Source organism: Panthera tigris, chromosome A1 (genome assembly GCF_018350195.1).
Source record: "Panthera tigris isolate Pti1 chromosome A1, P.tigris_Pti1_mat1.1, whole genome shotgun sequence".
Taxonomy (NCBI): domain Eukaryota; kingdom Metazoa; phylum Chordata; class Mammalia; order Carnivora; family Felidae; genus Panthera; species Panthera tigris.
The window spans coordinates 204,625,284-204,651,466 of NC_056660.1; the positions used below are offsets into that span (position 1 = coordinate 204,625,284).

Below are 26,183 nucleotides of genomic sequence, written 5' to 3' on the forward strand. Positions count from 1 at the left end.
AAGAATTTAAGTTATAACTACCTGTATGGCCCAGCCACTACCTGCCAGTGGAACACCAACCCTGATCTTAATGCAGATCACTTGGCAGATTCTACAATAGGGATAAGGAAGGATGCTGTGAGAGCACCCAAGAGAGGTCCCTGATCACACCTAGTTGGTGGGCTGGGGTAGAGGCATGTGGATACTTCCTCGAAGAAGTAGTCGTGATTTGACACACAAAGAGTAAGCTGGTGTACACTTTATAGAAGGAGGGTGGGACCTTATGGCGTAGCATGAAGCCATGTGCTGTGCACAAGCAACTCACTATTCCTGGCACAGAAACAGGATACTAGAGTGTGAGGAAATGAGTGAGGGTTGAGGCCAGGTTGTCACAGGCCTTGTATCCCAACTGAAGTGCTTGGACTCCATCCTGGCACACTGGGGAACTAGTGAAAGGTTTTAAGCAGAGGAGTAACATAAAACGTTCATTTGAGAGAGATTATTTTCATGTGGGTTGGAAAGGTTTGGGAGGGATAAGGCTGGACATAGGCTGGCAGTAGAGATGTTATTGCAATACTCAGGGAGAAATCACAAGAATCTTGGGTGAGAAAAGTTCAAGTTCAAGAAATACTGGAAAAATTGGAGTTCTTTGTAATTGAATGGCTGATTGCACATAGATAACGAAGGACAGGCAAGAGATAAGGAAGTTTCTGGTTGGACCTTGATGTGGATGGTTGGCCAGTAACTGAGATCAGGACTTAGTAGGTAAATAAGATTTGCTTTGATAAAAATACTTAATTTAACATGGACCATGCTGAGCTGAGGTATGTAATAATTAACGTAAAGAAGTTTTTGTTTCTTACTAACACAGAATCAAGATTAGTATCTCTGGCAAGAAGCTCTCTTCTATGCAGTAATTTGGGGACTGACATTCCTTCCATCTGTGTCTCTACTATTTTCAACAGATAGTTTGCAGAAAGGGGAAGAACATGGACCATAGTTCTTGGAAGTTTTGAGAGAGAGAAAGAGAAAGAGAGAGAAAGGATCTGAAGAGTGTTGTGTGCTTACAGCCTAGAGCCCAGTGAGATCATGACTGAGCCAAAGTCAAACATTTAACCAGCTGAGCCACCCAGGCACCCAAATTCTTGCAAGCATTTATAGTCCGACTCTGGAATTATTATTTGTCACTTTCACCCACTTTATGTTGGCCAGAACCTATTCACATGACCAACCCTAACCTCAAGGAAGGCTGGAAAAAGTAGCCTAACTGAGCCCAGGAACAAGAGGAAATTATTTGGGGGATCAGCTGACAGATTGTGCCACATGATGACTGGGAAACTTTTGGATATTGAAGTCTGAGACTCAGAGGAAGGATTTGAGCTGAAAATGCTTTAGGAGTCATCAGAAATTGGGGCAGTTTATATCATAAGAGCAGATGAAGTCACTCTCAGAGAAAATGACAAGTGCAGTAGGCCAAGGACAGAGCTTTTAAGTTGGCCAACACACAAAGCCGGGATGGGAAAAAGGATGCTAAAAAGGAGCTTGACAAACCCTGAAGTAGGAGGACCAGGGAAATATTGTATCATGGAAACCCATGAGTAGAGCATTTCAAGAAGTTTGTGAAAAATAGTGTAAAATGTAGTCGATAGGTCCAGGAATATAGTAAAGTAAACCCACAAGGCATCAGATGGTTAAATGTTAGAGACCTGATTGAGTAATTCTCATTTCAAAGGCATAGTCAAGGCAGAAACCAGATTTTAGTGCATTGAGGTATCAACAGAGAGGAGCTAGAGAAGGGCTGGGGATGGAAAAATCAGAGCAAGGGGGTAGTTGATGAAACAAAGTCCCCGAGAGAACAGGAATAAGAGAGCTTACTAAAATGAAGTTTTGAGTTTGTCCAAGTGCTGCTTTTTGACATGCTCTTCTTTTTAGCCCATACAATGATTGATAACTGATATTTGTTAGGAGCAATTTTGTTACTTTACCTGGCGATAGAGACTGTAACTATATTTCTAGCTCCATATTAGCTGGTTTACATGATCACTCCACCCGTCCTGGGAAATACAATTAATCCTTGAAAGGAAAATCACATTTTTCTTGGTTTTGAATACAAAGTATAGAACAGAAAAGAGAAATATTACTACTGTAACTTTGTTATAAGTAGGCAAAACTAAGACAAATTATGTATCTTTTATTTTCTCTAAAACCGAGTTATAACCTCTCCTTTATGTTTAAACAAATACTGATATTATATTTATTTTCCCTCACTCCTATACTCTTTAGCAAGGAGCATTTTTAGAGGTCCTTTTCTTTCTTAGAACATTTTTTTTTTAATAATGGGGAAGTGAGACAGAAATAAAGAGGCTTACATTTGGATTGAGGTGCGTACTTAATGTTCTGGTGTTTAATATTGAGCAGCAAGCCCTAGTTTTATTAATAAATCACTCTACAGTTATCTTTCCCTTTTCTTCCAGTCAATTAACATTTTCCAGTGAGGCACATAGCATTAATTTAAAAGGTTTTAAAAATTGTTTCTGTATATTGTACATTTGTTTCTCACTTAAGAACAGAATATAGGCAACAAATCTGCAAATCAGCCATTACTACGTATATATGTGTATATATACACACATATACACACATACACACACACACCACACGCTAATGGTAAAGGTGGCAAGAATCATTTTCAGTATGTTTTATATTGTGTTTTAAACAGCATTTCACACAACTGTTCACTGTATTCATTTTACCTTTTTGTAAAAACCTTAAAACATCACCAAATGTCACATGTAGAACTTGAATTACTGTATTTTTGGGAGTGCAATTTAATATTTGTACTTTGTTACATTGAGGTTTATTTTTTAATGTTATATTATTAACATTTCTTTTACTTTCTTTCAAATTCTCATATTAGGGAATAAGATTAAAGTAAGTAAAATATTTAAAATATTGCTTTCAGTTTAAATCTATTTTCTAGAAAAAAGGTAGATAACCATATTCATTCTTCTTCTATTCTTAATTCCTATTTTGGTACCCAGTTTATAATAGATTTTGAGCAAATATTCATGAATTGAGGATAATACTTGAGCTAGTGTCTTTTCAGAAAAGTTCTGTAAGTGTGTCATAATATAGCATGCAGCATTTCTAAGTCATCATACTGCTGTGTTCTTCGCATACTTGATACCGGAGTCAGTCTTCAACTGCACAGAGATGAGTCGGCCATGAAATGAGTATCCAGCAATCATCTCTCCATTATGATAGCCAGAATACATTTCAGAACTAAAGTTGCACCATTCAAGAAATGTATGTTTGCTGATGAGATTTTTAAGAAAGCCGTACTTTGTGTCACCCTGGCCCCGTGCTTCAGTCATGCCCAGAGTCTCTTCTTCAGCATAGGCCTGTTTTTCTCGGAGAATCACTTTCCCCCTTGTGATTTATTTAAAGGTACATTTTTAGCTTCATAACTTCACTGCTTAGCAGCTTCTTGTTTTGTATGTTGAATAGGATGTTGGATTTGGGGGAGGGAGCTAGAGGTGGCAGTGAGGTCTGTATCTCATCTCTGTAAAATGGCAAGCTTGTGTTGGACATTTGGATACAGAAGTAAATTTCAGTATCTTGCCTAGTCCCCTCCTTCAAGGAGCAGTGGTAAAACATCCCCCTCAAAGGCCTGCTCCCTCCTCTGTTGTGTAGCTGAATCAGTTAGCTCTTTTTTAAAAAAATATAATTTATTATATTAGTCAAGTTGGCTAACATATAGTGTATACAGTGTGCTCTTGGTTTTTGGAGGTAGATTCCCATGATTCATCGCTTACATACAACACCCAGTGCTCATCCCAACAAGTGCCCTCCTCAATGCCCTTCGCCCCTTTCCTCCTTTCCTCTGCCCCCATCAACTCTCAGTCTGATCTCTGTATTTAAGAGTCTCTTATGGTTTGCCTCCCTCTCTGTTTGAAACTATTTTTTCCCCTTCCCTTCCCCATGGCCTTCTGTTAAGTTTCTCGAGTTGCACATATGAGTAAAAACATGGTATCTGTCTTTTCTTTGACTGACTTATTTCACTTAGCATAATACCCTCCAGCTCCATCCATGTTGTTGCAAATGGCAGGATTTCATTCTTTCTCATTGCCAAGTAGTATTCCATTGTATATATAAACCACATCTTTTTTTTTATTCTTTTAAAAAAATTTTTTTTTAATTTTTTAAATTTACATCCAAATTAGTTACCATATAGTGAAACAATAATTTCAGGAGTAGATTCCTTAGTACCCCTTACCCATTTAGCCCATCCCTCCTCCCACAACCCCTCCAGTAACCCTCTGTGTGTTCTCCATATTTAAGAGCCTCTTATGTTTTGTCCCCCTGCTGGTTTTTATATTATTTTTGCTTCCCTTCCCTTATGTTCATCTGTTCTGTATCTTTAAGTCCTCATATGAGTGAAGTCATATGATATTTGTCTTTCTCTGACTAATTTCGCTTAGCATAATACCCTCTAGTTCCATCCACATAGTTGCAAATGGCAAGATTTCATTCTTTTTGATTGCCAAGTAATACTCCATTGTGTGTGTATGTGTGTGTGTGTATATATATATATATACATACATACATACATATATATATATATATGTATGTATGTATATATATCACATCTTCTTTATCCAGTCATCCATCGATGGACATTTGGGCTGTTTCCATACTTTGGCTATTGTTGATAGTGCTGCTAATAAACATTGGGGTGCATGTGCCCCTTCGAAACAGCGTACCCTTGCATAAATACCTAGTAGTGCAATTACTGGGTCATAGGGTAGTTCTATTTTTAACTTTTTGAGGAACCTCCATACTGTTTTCCAGAGTGGCTGCACCAGCTTGCATTCCCACTAGCAGTGCAAAAGAGATCCTCTTTCTCCACATCCTCACCAACATCTGTTATTGCCTAAGTTGTTAATGTTAGCCATTCTGACAGGTATAAGGTGGTATCTCATTGTGGTATAAACCACATATTTACCCATTCATCAGTTGTTGGACATTTAGGCTCTTTCCATGATTTGGCTATTGTTGAGAGCCCTGCTATAAACATTGGGGGTACATGTACCCCTGTTCATCAGCACTCCTGTATCTACCTTCAGATAAATTCCCAGTAGTACTATTTCTGGGTCATAGGGTAGTTCTATTTTTAATTTTTTGAGGAACCTCCATGCTGTGAAACAGTTCTAATTCTACACTCAGTTCTATCACCTCTATAGAATTCATTTGGTCACCACATCATTATATTAGTCACACGAGCTGCTGTAACAAATAGGGCTCCCAAATTCAGTGGCTTAGCACCCTATACGTTTATTTTCCACTTATATTGAACGGTGCAGCGTGTTTCTGGGTAAGTGGGCTCTGCTGCACGTGGTCATTGAAGGACCCTGAAGGAAGCTTAGCATCTTCCAAGGTCACCTTGGATGCCAGTGTCCAGATTCCAGAAGGCAAAAGGGCATGAGGGATTTCATGTGAGAAGTGTTTATGGGCCAGAGGCTGGAAACCACAGATATCGTCTCCCTCCTTCCACTGTCTAGAGCTCAGGCACATGGCCACCCCTCCCTGCAGTACAGAACCAGGAAACGCAAGTAATTGAGTCCCAAAAGAGTGGCTGCTAAGGTGGGTTGAAGGACGGTGATGAATTTCCCACTTGCATTGGAGAGCATGTCTCATATAACCCTGTTTCTTTCTGCCAGTATAGATAGAACGAATTGTTTTCATTTAGTAATTGACTCTGTCTCAGAAATCATCTGGGAGTTGAAATGGAAGGAAATATGTTATTTTCTTTTTCCAATACAATGAACTTACTTTAAAAAATAGGAAAGCCAAATATTTGAAGGTTTACCTGTTAACTTGCTAGAAATGCTTTCTATTAGGCTACGCTGCTGTTCTTTTTGCCATCTGGTAAGACTGCTGTTGTGAAGCATCTCTTCTGTGAAATCCCCCTGAGCCGCCTGCCTCTTCCCGCCTTTGCTTCCCCAGCCAGGCACAGTTAGCACTTGTATCCTCGAGTGCTCAGCTAGGACCTGAACATGCCCATGTTAGTTTAACTCATTCACTCTTCACTCACCCAAGCACCTATAATGAAAAAAAGGTTGAAATTCACTGTGATACAATTATATACTAGATAGCAAGGATGCAGGGAAGAGGAGATTAGCACTAGGTTCTTGGGGATGAGGGAACCGTGGTACTGCTTCTTGTAGAGGAAGGAAGTTTGGTCCAAGTCCCCATAATTACTCCCAATGCTCTTCCTCCCTCAGATGATGAAATTTATGAGGAAAAAAGGCCTGTTATGAGACTCTCTAACTCTGGTACCCAGAACAGTGCCAGGCTCATACTAGACACTCAGTAAACCGAATAGACTAGATGACAAGATAAGTCAAGAATTTGTAAATTTTATTTACTCCATAATTTTCCATGCATTATCTCATGCACTCCTCATAACAGCTTTATGATTAGGTGGATGGATATTCTTAGTCTTGGTTTATAGATAATGGATTCACAGACAATTCAAGAGAATTTGACAGTGTTGTACAGTGGGTTAATAGAATAGATCTTAGGTATTCTGCGCAGAATCTGGTGTATTCTTCACTCTTGGAAACAGATATTTCAGTATCAAAATAGTGCTTTGAAATTTGTAGCATGTGCTGCTTTGAAGATAAAACATCAGAATCTCATTGAGTGATAAAGGCTACTCCTTTACATTGAGTCCACAAGACTGTTTTTTTTTTTTTAAGTTTCTTTTTTTCCAGTTTTATTGAGAAATAGTTGACATACATCACTGTATAAGGCATATAGCACAATGATTTGATATACATATGTTGTGAAATGAGTACCACAGTACTTTCAGACTAACATCCATCATTTATAGACACAATAAAGAAAGGAGAAAAGGAAAAAAAACCCTTGTGATAAGAACACTCAGGGTTTACACTCTTAACAACTTTCCTATATATCATACAGCAGTATTAGTAATAGTCATCGTGTGTACCTTACATCTCTAGTACTTATTTATCTTATAATTGGAAGTTTGCCCTTTTGACCACCTTCCTCCCGTTCCCCCTTCACCCACACCCATTTATTAATTTTTTAAAATTTACATCCAAGTTAGTTACCATATAGTACAGTAATGATTTCAGGAGTAGATTCCAGTGATTCATCCCCTATGTATAACACCCAGTGCTCATCCCAACAAGTGCCCTCCTTTTTAAAAAAAAAAATTTTTTTTTCTTAACGTTTATTTATTATTGAGAGACACAGAGAGAGATAGAGCATGAGCATGGGAGGGGCAGAGAAAGGAGGAGACACGGAATCTGAAGCAGGCTCCAGGCTCTGAGCTGTCAGTACAGAGCCTCATGAGGGGCTCGAACTCACAAACCGCGAGATCGTGACCTGAGCCGAAGTCGGACGCTCAACCGACTGAGCCACCCAGGCGGTGCCCCGCAACAAGTGCCCTCCTTAATTCTCCTTACCCATTTAGCCCATTCCCTCACCCACAACCCCTCCATTAACCCTCAGTTTGTTGTCTGTATTTAAGAGTCTCTTATGTTTTGTCCTCCTCCTTGTTTTTATATTATTTTTACTTCCCTTCTCTTATGTTCATCTGTTTGTATCTTAAATTCCACACATGAGTGAAGTCATATGATATTTGTCTTTCTCTGACTAATTTCGCTTAGCATAAATACCCTCTAGTTCCATCCTCGTTGCAAATGGCAAGATTTCATTCTTTTTGATTGCCGAGTAATACTCCATTGTGTGTGTGTGTGTGTGTGTGTGTGTGTGTGTGTGTGTGTGTGTGTACACACACATACATACGCCATGTCTTCTTTATCCATTCATCTGTTGATGGACATTTGGGCCCTTTCCATACTTTGGCTATTGTCGATAGTACTGCTATAAACATTAGGGTGCATGTGTCCCTTCAAAACAGCACACCTGTATCCCTTGAATAAATACCTAGTAGTGCAATTGCTGGGTCATAGGGTAGTTCTATTTTTAACTTTTTGAGGAACCTCCATACTGTTTTCCAGAGTGGCTGCAGCAGTTTGCATTCCCATGAGAAATGCAGAAGAGATCCTCTTTCTCTACATCCTCACCAACATCTGTTGTTGTTGCCTGAATTGTTAATTTTAGCCATTCTGACAGGTGTGAGGTGGTATCTCATTGTGGTTTTGCTTTATATTTCCTGATGATGAATGATGTTGAGCATTTTTTCATGTGTCTGTTCGCCATCTGGATGTCTTCTTTGGAGAAGCGTCTATTCATGTCTTTTGCCCATTTCTTCACTGGATTATTTGATAAGTTCTTTATAGATTTTGGATACTAACCCTTTATCTGATGTCATTTGCAAATATCTTCTCCCATTCTGTTGGTATTTTTTTAGTTTTGCTGATTGTTTCCTTTACTGTGCAGAAGTTTTTTATCTTTTTTTTTTTAACTTTCTTTTAACATTTATTTATTTTTGAGAGACAGAGCGTGAGCGGGGGAGGGGCAGAGAGAGAGGGAGACCCAGAATCCAAAGCAGGCTCCAGGCTCTGAGCTGTCAGCACAGAGCCTGATGCAGGGCTTGAACTCACAAACCGTGAGATCATGACCTGACCCGAAGTTGGACAGCAGAAGCTTTTTATATTGGTAAGGTCCTAAGAAATGTTCTTTTTAAGACAAAGAGACGGTTCTTCTACCATGTTCTATAGCTCTTTATATCCCTGCCAGCACAGTGTTTTGTACTCAGTAGGTGCTCTATAAATATTTCTTAAATAATTGACAATGATTAAAAATGTCTAAATCAGATTCACCTGAATTGGACATGCTTTTTGTAACAGACTGGCATAAGCTTTTACCTATAATCATTGTGCCACAGGTGAGAAATTTTGCCTCTGGTATATTCTAATTCAAGGATTCTTTTTTTTTTTTTTTTAATTCAAGAAGTTTTTAACATGCTAGCTTGGTTTCTGGTTTTCTTTGCCTTCTTCATTCTACTAACACTTATACCCTTACAGTCTTCCTAAGGACACTATCTGGAAGCTGAGACTTGCTGGATGTTCTTATCACAACAGATTAATACATTTTGTAATGGACTTTCTTTAGTGTCTTTTGATGCTCTAAAAATCTCAAGCTTCCTTAGTGTTGGAGTTAATGATAGACATTCACTGCTTCTGTCTCCAAATTACTCATACTTCATCCCATAATAGTGGAGAAAATATATTTCTCTACAGAAATGTTATTCATATTTCATCCCATAAGGTATTGGTGTTCTCTACAGAAATATTATGAAAATAATATATCTAATTTATTAAAACTGCAGCTAACTAAGGATGATGGCATGGCTCATTGAAGTATAATATTACACATTTCCACATAGATATTGTTTCACTTCAAACTTACATGTCTGAAGACGGACTGACTTTGTACCTTCTGCGTCTTTCCTGCTCTCCATCTCCGCTCCCCGCTGCCACCCTCCAGCCATTGCCAGCTGCTACCCATCTCATTTAGTGGCAGGCTCCAATCACGAAGACATCCTGACTGCTTGATCCTTTCCTTTACATAATGCACATCGAATTCATGTTTGTGCAGTGTTGCACTGACCTCTAAAATGTTCTTGATATCAGAGGATTTGAGCCCTCTATGTTTTAAAGCCAGGTATGAGTACATTGCCTAATCTCCTTGTAGCTATGAAATTTTGGGGAAGGAGCTAAGAGTTTACCGTCAAATCAGCAAGAGGACTCGGATTAAAAATAAAATTTTAAGGAGGTTTTGATGTTAGATGACATTTCTCTTCCATGTACTTGAGGAAGAATTTATTTCATCATCTCTGGAAACACCTGCTTTTTCCCAAACTCTGTAACCAGGAGACAGAACAGACAGTGGGAAATATTCAGAGTGTACGGCGTGCAGAAGGTGGCTGGTAAATGTTTAATGAATGAGGAGATGGACAGGTGAACAAAAATAGAATGGGAACGGCGAGAGGCCCTGAACTCTGCTTCTGTTTTGTTTTTGCTTGACAGCAATATATTTTTTGTTTTGTTTGTCTTATTTTTCTAAGAGTGAGATAAATGCCAAGTTTAGAAAGACCCACCTTTTCATATTAATCATTACTAGGGAAACACCATGAGTGTCTTAACCTACTACGTAATGGCATTTTAATCTGCAGGAAATCCAAGAGAGTGCTTTAGAAAGTGTTTGTAATTGAAGACTCAGTGGTGCCGATTTTGTGTTTAAAAAGAAAGTGGAGGGGCGCCTGGGTGGCTCAGTCGGTTAAGCGGCCGACTTCGGCTCAGGTCATGATCTCGCGATCCGTGAGTTCGAGCCCTGCGTCGGGCTCTGTGCTGACAGCTCAGAGCCTGGAGCCTGTTTCAGATTTTGTGTCTCCCTCTCTCTGACCTTCCCCCATTCATGGTCTGTCTCTCTCTGTCTCAAAAATAAATAAACGTTAAAAAAAAGAAAAGAAAGTGGATGTCAAGGGTATGTGGATTTCAGTCTCCTATTACTATAATCATAATAAAGTGCCAGAATTCTGAAAAGATTCTTAATATTTTTCTCATCCACTGATTGTCTTATTGCTAATATATCATCAACAAAATAATGTTAGCCACAATGTAATAAAACTGACATCATAATATTTGTCCTGAAGTTATCTCTCAATCACAGAATAATACAGTAACAGAATATTAATATTGTAAAGCTTCTAGTACTAAGCAGTAAAGATCAGTGAGGTTTTCTCGCTCATTTATTCCAGTGACTTATTCTTACCAGTTAATTTTATTCTGCCACATACTAAAGGATTGAAAGAGAATTACATCTTATTTCCCACTTCTGTTTTGTAGGGGAAGATGGTGAAAGGAATGGGAGGGGCTATGGATCTCGTGTCCAGTGCTAAGACCAAAGTGGTGGTCACCATGGAGCATTCTGCAAAGGTAATATGTGCTGCTTTTGGAAATTCACAGTATGCCAAGATCCTGTACATACTCCAGGTCATGCAATCATGTTTTTTTATTGTTTTCTCAGGATCATTCAAATTGATAGCATTTATATTTTAGAGAGAAAGGCTGCAAATAAAAGTAGTTACTTATTGTCATTCAGCTAGACAGTTCTTTAACTTTGAGTGAAATAAATGGGGGGGGGGTCTTTATTTACTTTGCTTACACAATAAAAGTTAAAGCCATAAAGTCTTCAAACTCAGTGAAAATATGTCAGGGCAGATGTTTTGATTTAGGTTTAAAGATGATTATAGTGGTTGCTCTGTGCTTGCAAAATGAAAAATACAATAGAATGTGGCCTTTTAACAACAGTTATTTTCAAATGCATGGTGTGGTCTCTTACCAAAGCTGTGAGATGCCATTTTGGGAAGGGTTAGAAAGTGGTGGACTTGGTGATAGAGAGTATCCTTATTCTGTAAAGTATGATGCCTTTATTTTGATGTATCATTGAATATTTGCTGAGTGCTGATCATAATGTTAGATACTTCTGTAATTTGGCAATGACCAAAACTACTCAAAGATCATTGACCTCGTGGAGCTTACATTTGGTGGTGGTGGTCGTGGTGATGATGATGATATATCATCATCCTACAATAATGATAACTACCATTTATCGAGCTCCCTGTGTTCCGACAGTATATTAAGCCCTCTCTGTGTATTTGCATGTATAAGCTTATGAACTTGATCCAGGTATTTTCTTATGGTTTCAAAAACAGCTTCAGAGAGGTTAAGTAACTTGCCTGAGGTCACTAAACTAGTGGCACTGAGATTAGAACTGGGTATCTATGATTCCAAAGCCTAGTGTTCTGACTATAGAGCAATCAGTACAACTTTGTTCCTTGTTCCCAGCTCAGTGTCTTTAAACTAACTGAGCTTAATTGCTTTCCTAAGCTGAGTCCGTGGGTTTCTGATGATTTGCAAAATTGATCCTGGGTGGTACTCCCTTCATTATCTATGCCCTTTGTTCATTCTCCTTTTTTTTTTTTTTTTTAAATAATTCTTAGGGTTTTTTTTTAATGTTTATTTATTTACTTTGAGAAAGAGGGAGAGCATGTGAGTGAGCAGGAGAGGGGCAGAAGAGATAGAGGGAGAGAGAGAATCCCAAGTGGTCTGCACTGTTTGCATGGAGCCCAGCGCAGGACTTGAACTCACGAACCATGAGATCATGACCTGAGCTGAAATCAAGAGTCAGATGTTTAACTGACGGAGCCACCCAGGTGCCCCTGATTCTTAGGTTTAAAACAAAATCTACCTGTTCTCACCTTGAGACCTGTTAATTTGAATGGAAGTGGTAGTTCATCTGCCCTGTTTTAATTTAGAGATGCAGCATCAGCATCTTGGGAGAGCACGGAGCTTGCTTCCCATGAGGGAGTTCTGTTACAGAGTGATGTGTGCCATGAAATTGTTCGGTTGTGAAAAGTGTAATAAATATGAAAATATCCTAAATTGGTTTGTAAACAGTGGAAACTAGGCAGCAGAGCATAAATACGGAACAATAGAAATGAAACCCACACAGGTGACTTCTGAGAGATGCCTTGTGAAAGCATCCAAAATACTTCGTTTCAGAGGCAAAAGGATGCCAAGCATGCAAATCAAATCCACATCTTTTCTGGAACATAATGTCTATTTGGATAAATAGACATTTCTGACTTCCCTTTTGTTATTACTTTAATGTTGGTGCACAGATGCTGAAGTCCGACTCATTTTAGATTTTTTTCATGCATTTGTTTTCAAAGTGTTAGGCCTGTATTTAACAAACTCTTTTTCTCTCTCTGTTTGTTTTTCCAAGGTCTTTTGTCTCAGCCAAAATTTCTGAAAGAGGAAAAGAAATCATCCTTTAAACTTTTCATTAGAAATTCCTAACTAAAGCTTTTTATAGAAGCAGATATTTCTCCTGTTTTCTTCTTTCTAGGCAAAGTTTTCTTGGTGTCTGACTACCTTTGTTCTTAGGCTTCTCTTCATCTCTTGACGTGGCCTTCTTCTGCCCTCTAAGAATGGCAAGAAAATGAAGGAAAGTAGTAGCAGTATGAGTCCTTATTAGCTACAAGGCCCTGTGCTTGGCATTGTACATACTTCATGTCGCTAGCTTCTCAGGGACCCTTTTCAGTAAGACTGGGATGTGGGCAGGTTAAGAAACTTGTCCAGGTGTATGATAGAGTTCGGAGTCTCACTCAGTTCATGTGTTCATCACACCACACCGCACCGCATCCTCACCAGAGCCATCTCCGCACCAGGATTTAAAACCAGCCCTTTTCTGAAAGCTTCAGGTTGCACAAGGATCACTCTCCCTTTTTAAATTTTCCCTAAGGCTCTCCTTGCTTTGGTGAGTCAAAGCAAAATACTTGTTATTCTTTATGCCTGGAATGCTCTTCCACTGATACCTGCATGGCTTGCTCCCTCAGTTCACGTATGTCTCTGCTCAATATCAGAGAAGCTTTTCCCTGACTGTTCTATAAAACAGAAGTCCCCCCTCTTCTGACCTTCATCCCCCTTTTCATTGGAATGTAAGTTCCATGAGGGCAGGGACTCCATCAGTTATAACAGGTGAAGAGAATCATGTCTGATGCCCATTAGGACTCAATAAATACTTGTTGAATTTATTAATTCTTCAAATAATAATACTTTGAGCATGTAGAGCACCTTTAAGTTTTTCAAAGCAGTTGCAGGATTACTGCCTCCACATTTTATCATTATGATAGATACTCTTGTGAGGTGTAGGTCTCATTGTTTCCCTTGCAAAGAAAAACAATTTCCTAGAGGTTAAATATTCTGATAAAAGGCAAGTTGAAAATTTGGAGCAAAAGCAAGCCAAGAACCCATGTATCCTGCCTTTGGGCCTCCGTTTTTGTTTTTTGGGTTTTTTTTTTTTTTAATAACCTTTTTTGTCTGGCAGGTACCATCACCACTAACAACATAAAAGAAAGTACTTTGTTCTCAATATTGTGTACTGGATATATTTCCTAAGGGTAAAACTTTCAAAGCACAAAAGCAGGGAAATTCGGTCATAGTTGTCATTTATTGGAAACAAGCAAAGCTTGGGTACCTATTTTAGAGAACATAAATGAAAGCTCTATTTCTAAAAGAGGTTTAGATTTTATTTTTATTACAGTAGGAGGTCTGGATTCTGAAGGGATAAAGGGAATCGTCATTGTTATGACATTGGGAATAAATCTTTGTGAATATCTTTCGATAACGTCTAATCTATATCTGATAGCAAAGGTATCATATAGAAATCTTGAATGTAGTTTTACATTGTCTTTATTTTTTGTGGGGAGGAATTATAAAAAGTAAATGAGATTTCTTAGTCCTATTTATTTTATACCCAAAGTGTTACCAAAAGCCAACAAATGTGAAAGATTTTTTTAAACAAAAAATTCTTCCCTGGGAAACATTCTTGGAATACTTTTCAACAGCATTGAAAAGTATCCCAAGGTAAATAAAGTATTTATTTGTTGGGATAATTTATAATTAACACAGTTTCAGCTGGTGTAATATTTTTTCATTTATAAAAACTTGTCAATATTTTATAACTTGCTAATGAGACTATTTTGTGGCTAGGATCTGTTTAGAAAAAAAAATTTACCTTAAAAAAATAGGAATGCTTACATGGTTTTGCCTTTTTATTTCTTCATTAATGATAGAAATGCCTGCCAAAAAAAATGTTGTAATGGGGGGAAAAAAAGCAGAACACAGTCCAACTAAAGCTCTTTAAAATGTCTTATAGAATTTAATTAAGCTAATAACTTTAAATTCTGAGACTTTGTCCGTGGCTCTTCAAAGGAAAACTGACTCACAGAGAAGCTTTCTGAGGTACCACAACAATTCATGAATGGAAAGAGAAAATCATTCCTGTTCATACCTGGGCTGTCCCATCCTTAGGCTGGAGATCATAGGATGCAGTCTTTGGAGAGAAAATAAAAGGCCATGATAAAGATTTTTATATTATATTTCAGAAAAATGGCCTTGTATTCTAAGATCTCAAAGCCCCGAAGGCTGTTTTCAGAAAAAATGCCTTGCTATATGTATCATCTCATTTGGTTAGTCTTCCCCTTGAGAATGTGCCTGTAGCCACAAACCATTATTACATCCACATAGAAAAACCATTTGGAATAGCAACTGTTCTCAGAGCTAGCTGAGTCTTTCTGTTCGAGTCCTTTAAGGATTGTTGGAATCCCTAGCAAATAGGTGCTGTGTAAAGGCCAAAATATCCCATGATTATGAATTCAGTGTGAGTAATATCATCTTGTCCTTTTACCCTTCATACCTTGATTGTCTTTCATTAGCCAGTCCCATTTTTCTTTTCTGTGTGCCTCACCAGTCGTAATGGTGATTGGACAGTCATGTGTTTTGTGATACAGCATTCCTGAATAGTTTGTATTTGTGGTGTGTGTGTGAGGGTGTGTGTGTGTGTGTGTGTGTGTGTGTACAAGCTTTGTCACCTGGTTTAAGAATTGAGACCAGTGGGAAGAAGAAAAGGCAAGTGGCAGTGACATTCAGGCTTTTATGATGTTTTGGCAAAACCCCAAAGAGAGATCTGTCATAGGTTTCATTGTGGTACCAAAGTATTGAATATTCTCTTACAAAGTTCAGCCTACATAGCCCATCTTTTCAGCAAGTTACTGGAAGCCCTGAAGCTTTAAGAGGGAGCAGGCATAATTCACTCTGCTTCTCTCCTGACTTATAAATGTGTGTGTTTCATTCTGCAGTCTTGAGATGTCTTGCTTCTCCCTTTGATCATGCCTTTATTTATCTCCCCAAAGTCTTGTAAGTCCCTTCACATACTTCTGCTCGTTGTGCTTCTCCTAGTGAGCTCACCGATGTTGGGAATGTGTAAGTACATATCTTGGGACTAGAAAGCAGCCTGTAGTGGTCCTTAGATACTCAGTCACATTTTACAGCTATTTTACAGCTGTATTTTACATTTTTTATACATTTATTTTACATATTTATTTTACATTTTACAGGTATTTTACAGCTCTAGCTCTGTTGGAGTTCCTTCAGTTAGAATTATAATATTCAGACAGCAAGTCCTGAAGAACAGGGAGAGTGTTGCCATTTGAATGTGGTGCTTGTGTGGTGGTGTGTATTTTGGGTAGCATGAATGAAGGCTTAAAGACTTGGTCCTTTAAGGAACAACCACCTTCTAGAATTTGCTTTCTCTTGTACTTGGTCATTAGGGCTTTCCCCAAAGAAGTTTCCTAAAAGAAGAACTATGTTGCAGCCACATTTAAAATAAGCACTTAACAGAAAAGATGAGCAATAGCGTTTTATGTAAAGCAAAATCTTATTACATGCACGCTCTGTTGCCTCAGGTGAATAAATGCTGACATCAAATGCAAAAATCATCATGTTGTGAAACAGAGAGCTTGTTATTTGGGATTAAGTTTATTGTGATAACATGAAGCTTACTGTAGTGATAACCAGGGGGATTTATTATCACTTAACCAGACTCGTTACTGAAGAATTTAGGTCCAGGATTTTACACAAATATCAAAAGAATTAAAGAGAGATCACCACGAAGCAAGTAATACAAAGTACTATGGCCCTAAGTCATTTAAAAAGAAAAAGGTAAATTCCTCGGTGTTGCCATGAGGCCTGTAAGTGATCAAGGGGGGGGGGGGAAGAGAAAAAGTGGAGAGGCAGGTAGAGGAAGAGATTCAGCGATTCATCAAGGTTTTGATGAAGTTCACAAATAAGGACCGAGTGAAATCAGGAGCCCTCGGGACTAGTCAAAGCATTTTTAATGCTGTACTTGGTATCTGTTCCTATGCCTTTCTGGCATTTCTTCTTGGGGAAGAAAGAAAGAAGCAGAATGGTAAGTATGAAGCAGACCTCACGGACCCTAAATATTTGTGTGTAGATTCTACCTCTCCTAGTTTATGACACTTTCAGAACATTTTGTGTGATTCCTACGGTGACCAGGTGAGGAAGACAAGGCAACCATAAAGAAAACTACAGCGCAAAGAATTGAAGGCATCAAATGACCATTAAATGGCAGATAATAAGATGAAAAAAATGGCTCTTTAGACTCTTCATACAGTGTTCTTTGCTGCCACACACACTACACTGCCTCTCTTTTTTAGGATTTAATTTTAAATGCTGAAAACTCAGCAATTGTTCCTCCTTTGTGAATCGTTAATCTATGCAGCCGCCATGCCACATTGGAAGGCTCAGCCGGGCACAGTTAGAATAGAGCCCTGAAGTGGGAGTTAGTTAAATGTTGGCTTCATAGCTAACCTATTGTTGAATACTGAAATTGTGACATTCTTTAATCTCTTGCCTCTCATTTTCTCTTTTTCCTTTATCTGTGTTATGTGCTAGAGCTAAATGTGAATGGAGTCATCTAGCTACATTGTTCTCACTGCAAGAATACACCCGGTGCCAGTTTCCTAGGCCAGCCGTATGGTGTGTCCCCAAAAACGTCTTGTGGTTTCATTAGTTTTGTGGGTCTCAGCAGTTGGGTTTAGGCCATTTTCTGCATAATCACATGTCTAACTTCTTATAGGAACATAAGAGCTAAAGAATTCCCTGGTAGACTGGAATTGTCAAATAGGTTTTGTGTAAACAATGGTAGCTAACGTTTATTGAGCGCTTGCAAAGTGCTGGACACTTGGATCTCATTGAACCGTTGTGGTAGCCCCATGGGGGGAAGGCTGCTGGGGAAGCCCAGGCCCAGGAACTTTGCACAGCCCGGGAGGAGCAGAGCCAGACTTTACCCTCAGGCCCTTTGGCTCCAGCCCACACTCTTAACCATACGCTATCCTGTTTATATAGCAGATAGTCCATGAAAGGTCTCTGTTAGTCCTGTCAGTTGAAATTCCTGATTCCTCCTAAAATGGAGTTCGTTGTTCATTAAAATCCAAGTAGTTTTGCTCACACCAGATGTGGATCGTGCTCAAATAATGAGAACAAAGTAAGAGCTCCCTGCAAAAAATGTTCTTCAGAGGCCCACAGATTGCTCCCTTTGTACCCAGGCAGGCCTGGAATTCACTGTGACATGCCTTATTTGAGTTATATTCAATGTAAGGAGACCTGACAACTGTACAAGCTTGAATATTCATCATTAATTTCAGCTCCTTAATTAAGCTTCTGTGACACGTGCAAACTTCCTTTGAAACTGGGAAGGAAAGTAGAGCATTAAAAATGAAGTGAAAATGAGGTTTTATTTCTACAATTATAAATTTTCTTATACAGTAAGATCCAGAAGCATATAACTTGTTATTAAAGGCGTAATGTGTATCCATTTTATATGTATTTGGCACTCATTTTGATTAAATTAAAATAGTAGGGTTTGTCTTTTTTTGAAATCCATCTGGGATTTCCAGTAGACCTTTCATTTTCCTCCCATTCATTTATTCAAAAAATAATACTTTTTGTGCCATGCACTGGGTGAAGTACACTAAAGCCTTTTAATTACTGGTGCATTGGAGAGTTGAAAGTTTATTGCGAGGAACAAAATCTTTTTAATTAAACCTAGTTATCTGAAATTCCTTGCCTATGACTGTACACTAGATCTGACAGAAATTTGAGAGAGATATAAGCCAGATAGCAGGTGCTTATTTTAGTGGTAAAACAGTAAGATGTCTAAAGATGATTATGACATCATGTGTGGTGTTTTAATTTATTATTATTTTTATTTATTTATTTATTTATTTATTCATTCATTCATTCATTCATTCATTTGTTTATTTGTTTGTTTTTGGTAAGAGCATGAGCCAGGGAGAAGGGCAGAGGGAGAGAGAGAATCTTAAGCAGGGCTCCATGTCATGACTGTGAGATCACAACCCAAGCTGAAATCAAGAGTTGGTTGCTTAACCAACTGAGCCACCATGTATGGTGGCTTTAGGCCCCAAAAAGAATCAATAGAAGCATTTTTCCATTTTTTAGTAGAAGATCTAGAATATGATGAAGTAGCTTTCATCCTCAAGGGAAATACTAAATTAGGCTCCTGTTGCTTGATACTTAGAAAGGAGCTTAATGATAATTATAATCAGATCATCAGAGCTAATGTTTCAATTGTGTTTCCGTACAGGTGCCCAGAGGCCATGTCTACATTGGGATGTAGGCTGGAGGAAGGAGTATAATGGGTGAAAACCTGCTTTCCATTCTTTTTTTGAGTATAGTTGACACACAGTGTTATATTAGTTTCAGGTGTTTAGCATAGCGATTCAGCAGATTTGTACATGATGCTGTGATCCCCAGAGGGGTAGCTGCTATCTGACCCAATACATCATTGTTACAATATCATTGACGATATTCCTTGTGCCGTGTCTCTTATTCCCACGACTTACTCATTCCATAACTGGAAGCATCTGTCTCCCTCTCTGTTTCACCAGCCTGGCCCAGCACACCACCCCCTCCCCTCTGGCAATCACCAGTTTTCTCTGTATTTATAGGTCTCGTTCTGTTTTCTGTTTGTTTATTCAGGTTTGTTTGTTTTTTTGTATTCCACTTATGAGTAAAATGAGTAAAATATGCTGTTTGTCTTTCTCAGTCTGACTTATTTCACTTAGCATAATACTCTCTAGGTCCATCTGTGTTGTCTCAAATGGCATGATCTCATTATTTTTATGGCTGCATAATATTCCTGTGTGTGTGTGTGTGTGTGTGTGTGTGTGTGTGTGTGCGCCCACATCTTCCTTATCCATTCATCTATTGATGAGCATTTAGGTTGCTTCCATATCTTGTAAATAAGGCTACAGTAAACATAGGTGTTCATACATCTCTCTGAATTCATGGTTTTGTTTTCTTTGTATAAATACTCCGCTTTCTATTCTTACTCCCTTTTTATTTTATGTTTGAAGAAAGGGTACAGTAGTTAAAAGAAAAAATACAGATTTAGGACAGCTCATACATTTTACTTATGAGCAAACTGAGGCTCAGACAAACTCCAGGAACAGCAAACAGCGGTATGAGAAAGTAAATAAAACCATGGTATACTATACTGCCTGGCTCAGCGATGAACAGTTTTAATGGTCATTGAGGCAGAATGGTGTAAATTCTAACCATTGAGTTAACTACAGTTTGCAGCCTAGCTCTAATGAAGAAGTGCAGATGGCAATGGAGGACAGGGTTTTATAAGAGAGTTAAGTCTTCATGTACCACAATAAGAAGTTAGTACATAGTGTCTAAAATCAATTAATCAAGAAACAAATAGCATGGAACCCAGTTTGTAAAAAAGAAGAGGTAATAGGAAAATGTATAGATACAAAAGAAAATGCTAGAAAAAAAATTTATTCCTGTTGAGAGCAGGTCCAAAAGTAAGTAAAGGAGGCTAGGCATTGGTGTTTTCATGTATGTTTTACTTTTCTAACAAAATTAATTTTAAGAAGGGTATTACACATTCGCATCTCGTACATGCTTTTTATCCTTGGTGAATAATAGTTCGTGTTTGTCGAGGAGACCGTTCCCTGAAAAGGAAAAGGAAGCAGGATACTAGAAGTAAAATTTCTCTTACGTTATATATAAGGACTGAGACTTGAGAGTTTAAATTTATGACAAGGTGTTTCCCAACTAAATCATTTCTGGCTTTTGCTATCCATTTGGTATTCTACCTAAATTATGTTAGGAACAGAAGCCATCCCCAGAAAGAAAGCAAAAGCGTGACTGTGCAAAGATTTTGAAACAGCCTGTACTTAGGAGATGCTTTCTCTGATAGTTCCTGTGTGTCCTATCATTATTCCACTTCTAAGTAAGAATTGGTCCCTAACTACTCTTTTGATGTTCCTTCTTTTTAAAACAGGGAAATACACATAAAATCATGGAGAAATGTACATTGCCACTGACTGGAAAGCAATGCGTCAACCGCATCATTACTGAAAAGGTACAGTGCCTCTTTTCATTTCCTCTAATGTCAGCCAGTACTTTTTTTCTTATTTATAAGACTTCTTAGATTTTTTTTCATCACCCTCTAAAAGGGTATGTTGGTAGTCATAGGATTAAGTTAATCCGTGGGTAGACTGAATAGGAAAATTCGTCAATTTAATGTTTCTAAAGGTAGAATCCTTGACATGCACCTCTCTGGTGTGTATACCATGCAGCATATACACAATTGCACTACTGTCCTTGGTAACTTTGACAGTATATATAATCACAGAGAAGTTTTATTCATCCTTTTACTTGGACGATTAACATGTCTAAGATGGATGATGTATATAAAGTTAAGAATATAGTAATCATTCCTACCTTTCTTCTTTGCTTTCCCAACTCACAAGTACAAATTGTTTGATTTCATTTTAGGAAACCCTGTCAAAATTGGGGTTTTCATCATTTGGGTTCAAAGGCCCCACAGTGAGCCAAGAAATCTATTCTGTGGTTCTTGCATGCTTTCAGCTCTTTTATAAAAAGAACTTCAGAACACACGAGCCATTCTACTGCTTTTCTAGATTTTTTCTTCTTAGATGGAAAATGTTGGTAATGGTGTGACTGAAAGCTGCTCACATCTGAGAGAAGCCTCACTGGCAGTTGTCTACAGTCATCTTTCTGACCCAGACTTGAACCTAGAATGTTGGAATGACATAATTCTCCTAAGTGAGCTAGGAGGGTGCCGTTTTCTTGATTCAGTGTCTTGATGAAACCAAAAAACAAAATTATCTGTATCAGGGTTGGTTTGTTTGGATGCTGTTCTTTTTGCAAGAGCCACAGGGACAGCATCTTGGCATTAGTCTGGTTTGCTGCCTCTCACTGAAGTGTGGTGAGAAGCACCCTAACGCAGCCCTTTGAAGTAGGTTCAGAGGTTCGTAGTACTTGACAGATCCACATTTTACTTTTTAAACATTTTTTAAAATGTTTATTTATTTGGAGAGAGAGAAAGAGAGCAAATGCATAAGCGGCGGAGGGGCAGAGAGAGATGTGGAGAGAGAGAGAATCCCAAGCAGGCTCCACGCTGTCAGTGCAGAGCCTGACGCAGGGTTCAGGCTCATGAACCGTAAGATCATGACCTGAGCCGAAATCAAGAGTCAGATGTTTAACCAACTGAGCCACCTAGGGGCCCCCACATTTTAAAGAGCATTGTGTTGTAAATGTTGCCTTCCCCTAGGACTGTTTATGTGGAGTTCCATAAAGATGACTTGTAGAGAATAGAAATTGGATAAAACTACAGAGTATTTTATTTCACCATTCATTCCCTGAGTCTTACCGCTTCTTGAACCCCTACAAAATTGTGGTGACAGGACTTACTGAAAAGATTCTATTACTTTGAAAATAACGACAAAGCAGTCCTCAATCCTGTTTTCTTTAATGAAGTGGTAGACCTTCTAAGGATAATTCCAGCAACATTTTCCCATTGATCTTCCTCTTCTCCTAAGTAAGCCCTCTCCCGCATCCCCACTACATGTGCTCTCTGGCCTTGTTCTTACCAGTTCACTGCTCTTACCTGCAATACGTTCCACTCGACTCTGCCTCCCCAAATCCTATCCATCCTTTAGGCCTCATGCAGTTTTCCTCTTGATCATGAAGAGGTTTCTGTCCATCTTCGCACTCCTGCCTGTGCCTCATCCTCAGTCGTGCACCATTCATTTGGACACCTGTCATCTCATACCTACATTTCCTTATGATATAACAGACTATTATTTAACTTTACTGCCATTTATAAAAACTTGTATCTATCCTTTCTCCCCGTTCACATTGTTGTCTTATACATTTATTCATTTAATAAGGATTTTGCGAGCATCTTGTCTGAACTAGAGTATTACCAGCAGTTTGCTACAGAAAAGAGATCAGTCTCCGCCCCCAGGGAGCACATTCAGGAGGGTTGGACAGCGTGCATCTGGCAGTACCCGAGGCTAGGGTAATAAATGTGAGAAGAGCCATGCCAGATGAGGAGTTAGGAACACAGGAGAGAAGAAGTCTGCCTAACAACCTGGGGAGAGTGTCAGGAGAGGTTCGAATGGTATCAAATACAGACTTGTAATGGGTTTTGCAAGGCATTTCACAGACTCTACCTTTTCTCCTCCAATCTCAGTTTCTCTCTTTCTGCTTTTAAATTCTCCCCACTTCATCTGTTAAAATGCTGTGAATGGTGTTGCCTTCCCTACCCTCCATGTTCTTCTGGGACTCTGCACATCTTGTTTCCCTCCCTAGAATGTTCTTCTCACCCTTCCCATCTAGCTAATTCCTGCTCATTTTTTTTATGTCTCAACTATATGTTTCTTTCTTTGGCAAGTCTTCCCTTTTTCTCCACAAGTCTTCTGGGTGCTTCCCTGAATCCTAGTACGTACCCTAATTCAGCACTGACCACTGTATTGAAATAACCTCTCAGCTCTGCCTGCCTCACTCGTCAATGTTTATCCAGTACTTTGCATGATGTTTGCTCATACGCAGCGAATGCTTGTTGAATAAATGTAGTACACTTCTCTTGATGGAGAAAACTGATAGATTCAGTGATGAGTCTTGAAAGGTAAGTAGGAGTTTTACAAGTTAGAATAAGACCAAAGAGGCCCTTCTGGGCTGAGGAAAGGAAATAGGCAGAGTTGTGGAGCTATTAAGAATAAACAGCCAACCCAAGGACCTGCCAGCGGAGCAATGTAGAGCGAGGGCAGGACTGGACTCTGAAGGTTACAGTTGAAAAGACAGTGAAGGGCTAAATTATAAAGGAATGTGAACACCTTGTTAAGAAATTTGAGTTTTATCTGGAAGGCAGTTGGGAGCCCTTCAATGATTTTACTTTTTATTTTTAGACTTTTTTTAAATTTTATTTTTTTTAATTTACATCCAAATTAGTTAGCATATAGTGCAACAATGATTTCAGGAGTACGTTCCTTAATTCCCCTTACCCATTTACCACATCCCCCCACCCACAACCCCTCCAGTAACCCTCTGTTTGTTCTCCAAATTCAAGAGCCTCTTATGTTTTGTCCCCCTCCTGGTTTTTATATTATTTTTCTTTCCCTTCCCTTTATGTTCATCTGTTTTGTCTCTTCAGGTCCTCATATGAGTGAAGTCATATGATATTTGTCTTTCTCTGACTAATTTTGCTTAGCATAATACCCTCCAGTTCCATCCACGTAGTTGCAAATGGCAAGATTTCATTCTTTTTGATTGCCAAGTAATACTCCATTGTGTATATATACCACATCTTCTTTATCAATTCATCCATCGATGGCCATTTGGGCTCTTTCCAAACTTTGGCTATTGTTTGATAGTGCTGCTAGAAACATGGGGGTGCATGTACCCCTTCGAAACAGCACACCTGTATCCCTTGCATAAATACCTAGTAGTGCAGTTGCTGGGTCATAGGGTAGTTCTATTTTTAATTTTTTGAGGAACCTCCATACTGTTTTCCAGAGTGGCTGCACCAGCTTGCATTGCCACCAACAATGTAAAAGAGATCCTCTTTCTCCACATCCTTGCCAACATCTGTTGTTGCCTGAGTTGGTAAGGTTAGCCATTCTGACAGGTGTAAGGTGGTATCTCATTGTAGTTTTGATTTGTATTTCTCTGATGATGAATGATGTTGTGCATTTTTTCATGTGTCAGTTGGCCATCTGGATGTCTTCTTTGGAGAAGTGTTTATTCATGTCTTTTGCCCATTTCTTCACTGGAATAGTTGTTTTTTGGGTGTTGAGTTTGATAAGTTCTTTATAGATTTTGGATACTGACCCTTTATCAAATATGTCATTTGCAAATATCTTTTCACATTCTTTCAGTTGCCTTTTAGTTTTGCTGATTGTTTCCTTCGCTGTGCAGAAGATTTTTATTTTGATGAGGTCCCAGTAGTTCCATTTTTGGTTTTGTTTCCCTTGCCTCCAGAGACATGTTGAGTAAGAAGTTGCTGAGGGCAAGATCAAAGAGGTTTTAGCCTGCTTTCTCCTCGAGGATTTTGATGGCTTCCTGTCTTACATTGAGGTCTTTCATCCATTTTGAGTTTATTTTTGTGTATGGTGTAAGCAAGTGGTTCAGGTTCATTCTTCTGCATGTCGCTGTCCAGTTTTCCCAGCACCACGTGCTGAAGAGACTGTCTTTATTCCATTGGATATTCGTTCCTGCTTTGTCAAAGATGAGTTGGCCATACGTTTGTGGGTCCATGTCTGGGTTCTCTATTCTGTTCCATTGATCTGAGTGTCTGTTCTTGTGCCAGTACCATACTGTCTTGATGATTATAGCTTTGTAATATAGCTTGAAGTCTGGGATTGTGATGCCTCCTGCTTTGGTTTTCTTTTTCAAGATTGCTTTGGCTATTTGGGGTCTTTTGGTTCCATAAAATTTTAGGATTGTTTGTTCTAGCTCTGTGAAGAATGCTGGTGTTATTTTGATAGGGATTGCATTGAATATGTAGATTGCTTTGGGTAGTGTCGACATTTTAACAATATTTGTTCTTCCTATCCAGGAGCATGGAATCTTTGTCCTTTTTTTTTTTTTTTTTTTGGTCTTCTTCGAATTCTTTCATAAGCTTTCTGTAGTTTTCAGCGTATAGATTTTTCACCTCTTTGGTTAGATTTATTCCTAGGTATTTTATGGTTTTTGGTGCAACTGTAAATGGGATCAAGTCCTTTATTTCTCTTTCTGTTGCTTCATTGTTGGTGAATAGGAATGCAGCCGATTTCTGTGCATTGATTTTATATCCTGCAACTTTGCTGAATTCATGAATCAGTTCTAGCAGTTTTTTGGTGGAATCTTTTGGGTTTTCCATATAGAGTATCATGTCACCTGTGAAGAGTGAAAGTTTGACCTCCTCCTGGCCGATTTGGTTGCCTTTTATTTCTTTGTGTTGTCTGATTGCAGAGGCTAAGACTTCCAATATTAAGTTGAATAACAGTGGCGAGAGTGGACATCCCTGTCTTGTTCCTGACCTTAGGGGGAAAGCTCTCAGTTTTTCCCCATTGAGGATGATATTAACATTGGGTCGTTCATATATGGCTTTTATGATCTCAAGGTATGAACCTTCTATTCCCTACTTTCTTGAGGGTTTTTATTAAGAAAGGATGCTGTATTTTGTCAAATGCTTTCTCTGCATCTATTGAGAGGATCATATGGTTCTTGTCTTTTCTTTTATTGATGTGATGATTCACATTAGTTGTTTTGTGGATATTGAACCAGCCCTGCATCCCAGGTATAAATCCCACTTGGTCATGGTGAATAATTTTTTTAATGTATTGTTGGATCCGGTTGGCTAATATCTTGTTGAGGATTTTTGCATCCATGTTCATCAGAGAAATTGGTGTATAGTTCTCCTTTTTAGTGGAGTCTCTGTCTGGTTTTCAGATC

At 38.7% G+C, this 26,183-nt stretch overlaps 1 protein-coding gene across 3 annotated transcripts in view; it reads left to right on the forward strand.

Annotated features, from left to right (window-relative positions):
* The window catches only part of OXCT1 (3-oxoacid CoA-transferase 1), a 155,526-nt gene that overhangs the window by 99,798 nt on the left and 29,545 nt on the right, over positions 1-26,183 (forward strand). For all 3 annotated transcript variants that reach the window (XR_006220996.1, XR_006220998.1, XM_042995662.1), the window contains exons 14-15: positions 10,827-10,916; positions 20,722-20,802. Coding sequence is in view for 1 of the 3 variants with exons in the window: in XM_042995662.1 (XP_042851596.1) it covers positions 10,827-10,916; positions 20,722-20,802 (171 nt within the window). In the remaining 2 variants the exon portion in view is untranslated. The remainder of the gene's footprint in view (positions 1-10,826; positions 10,917-20,721; positions 20,803-26,183) is intronic.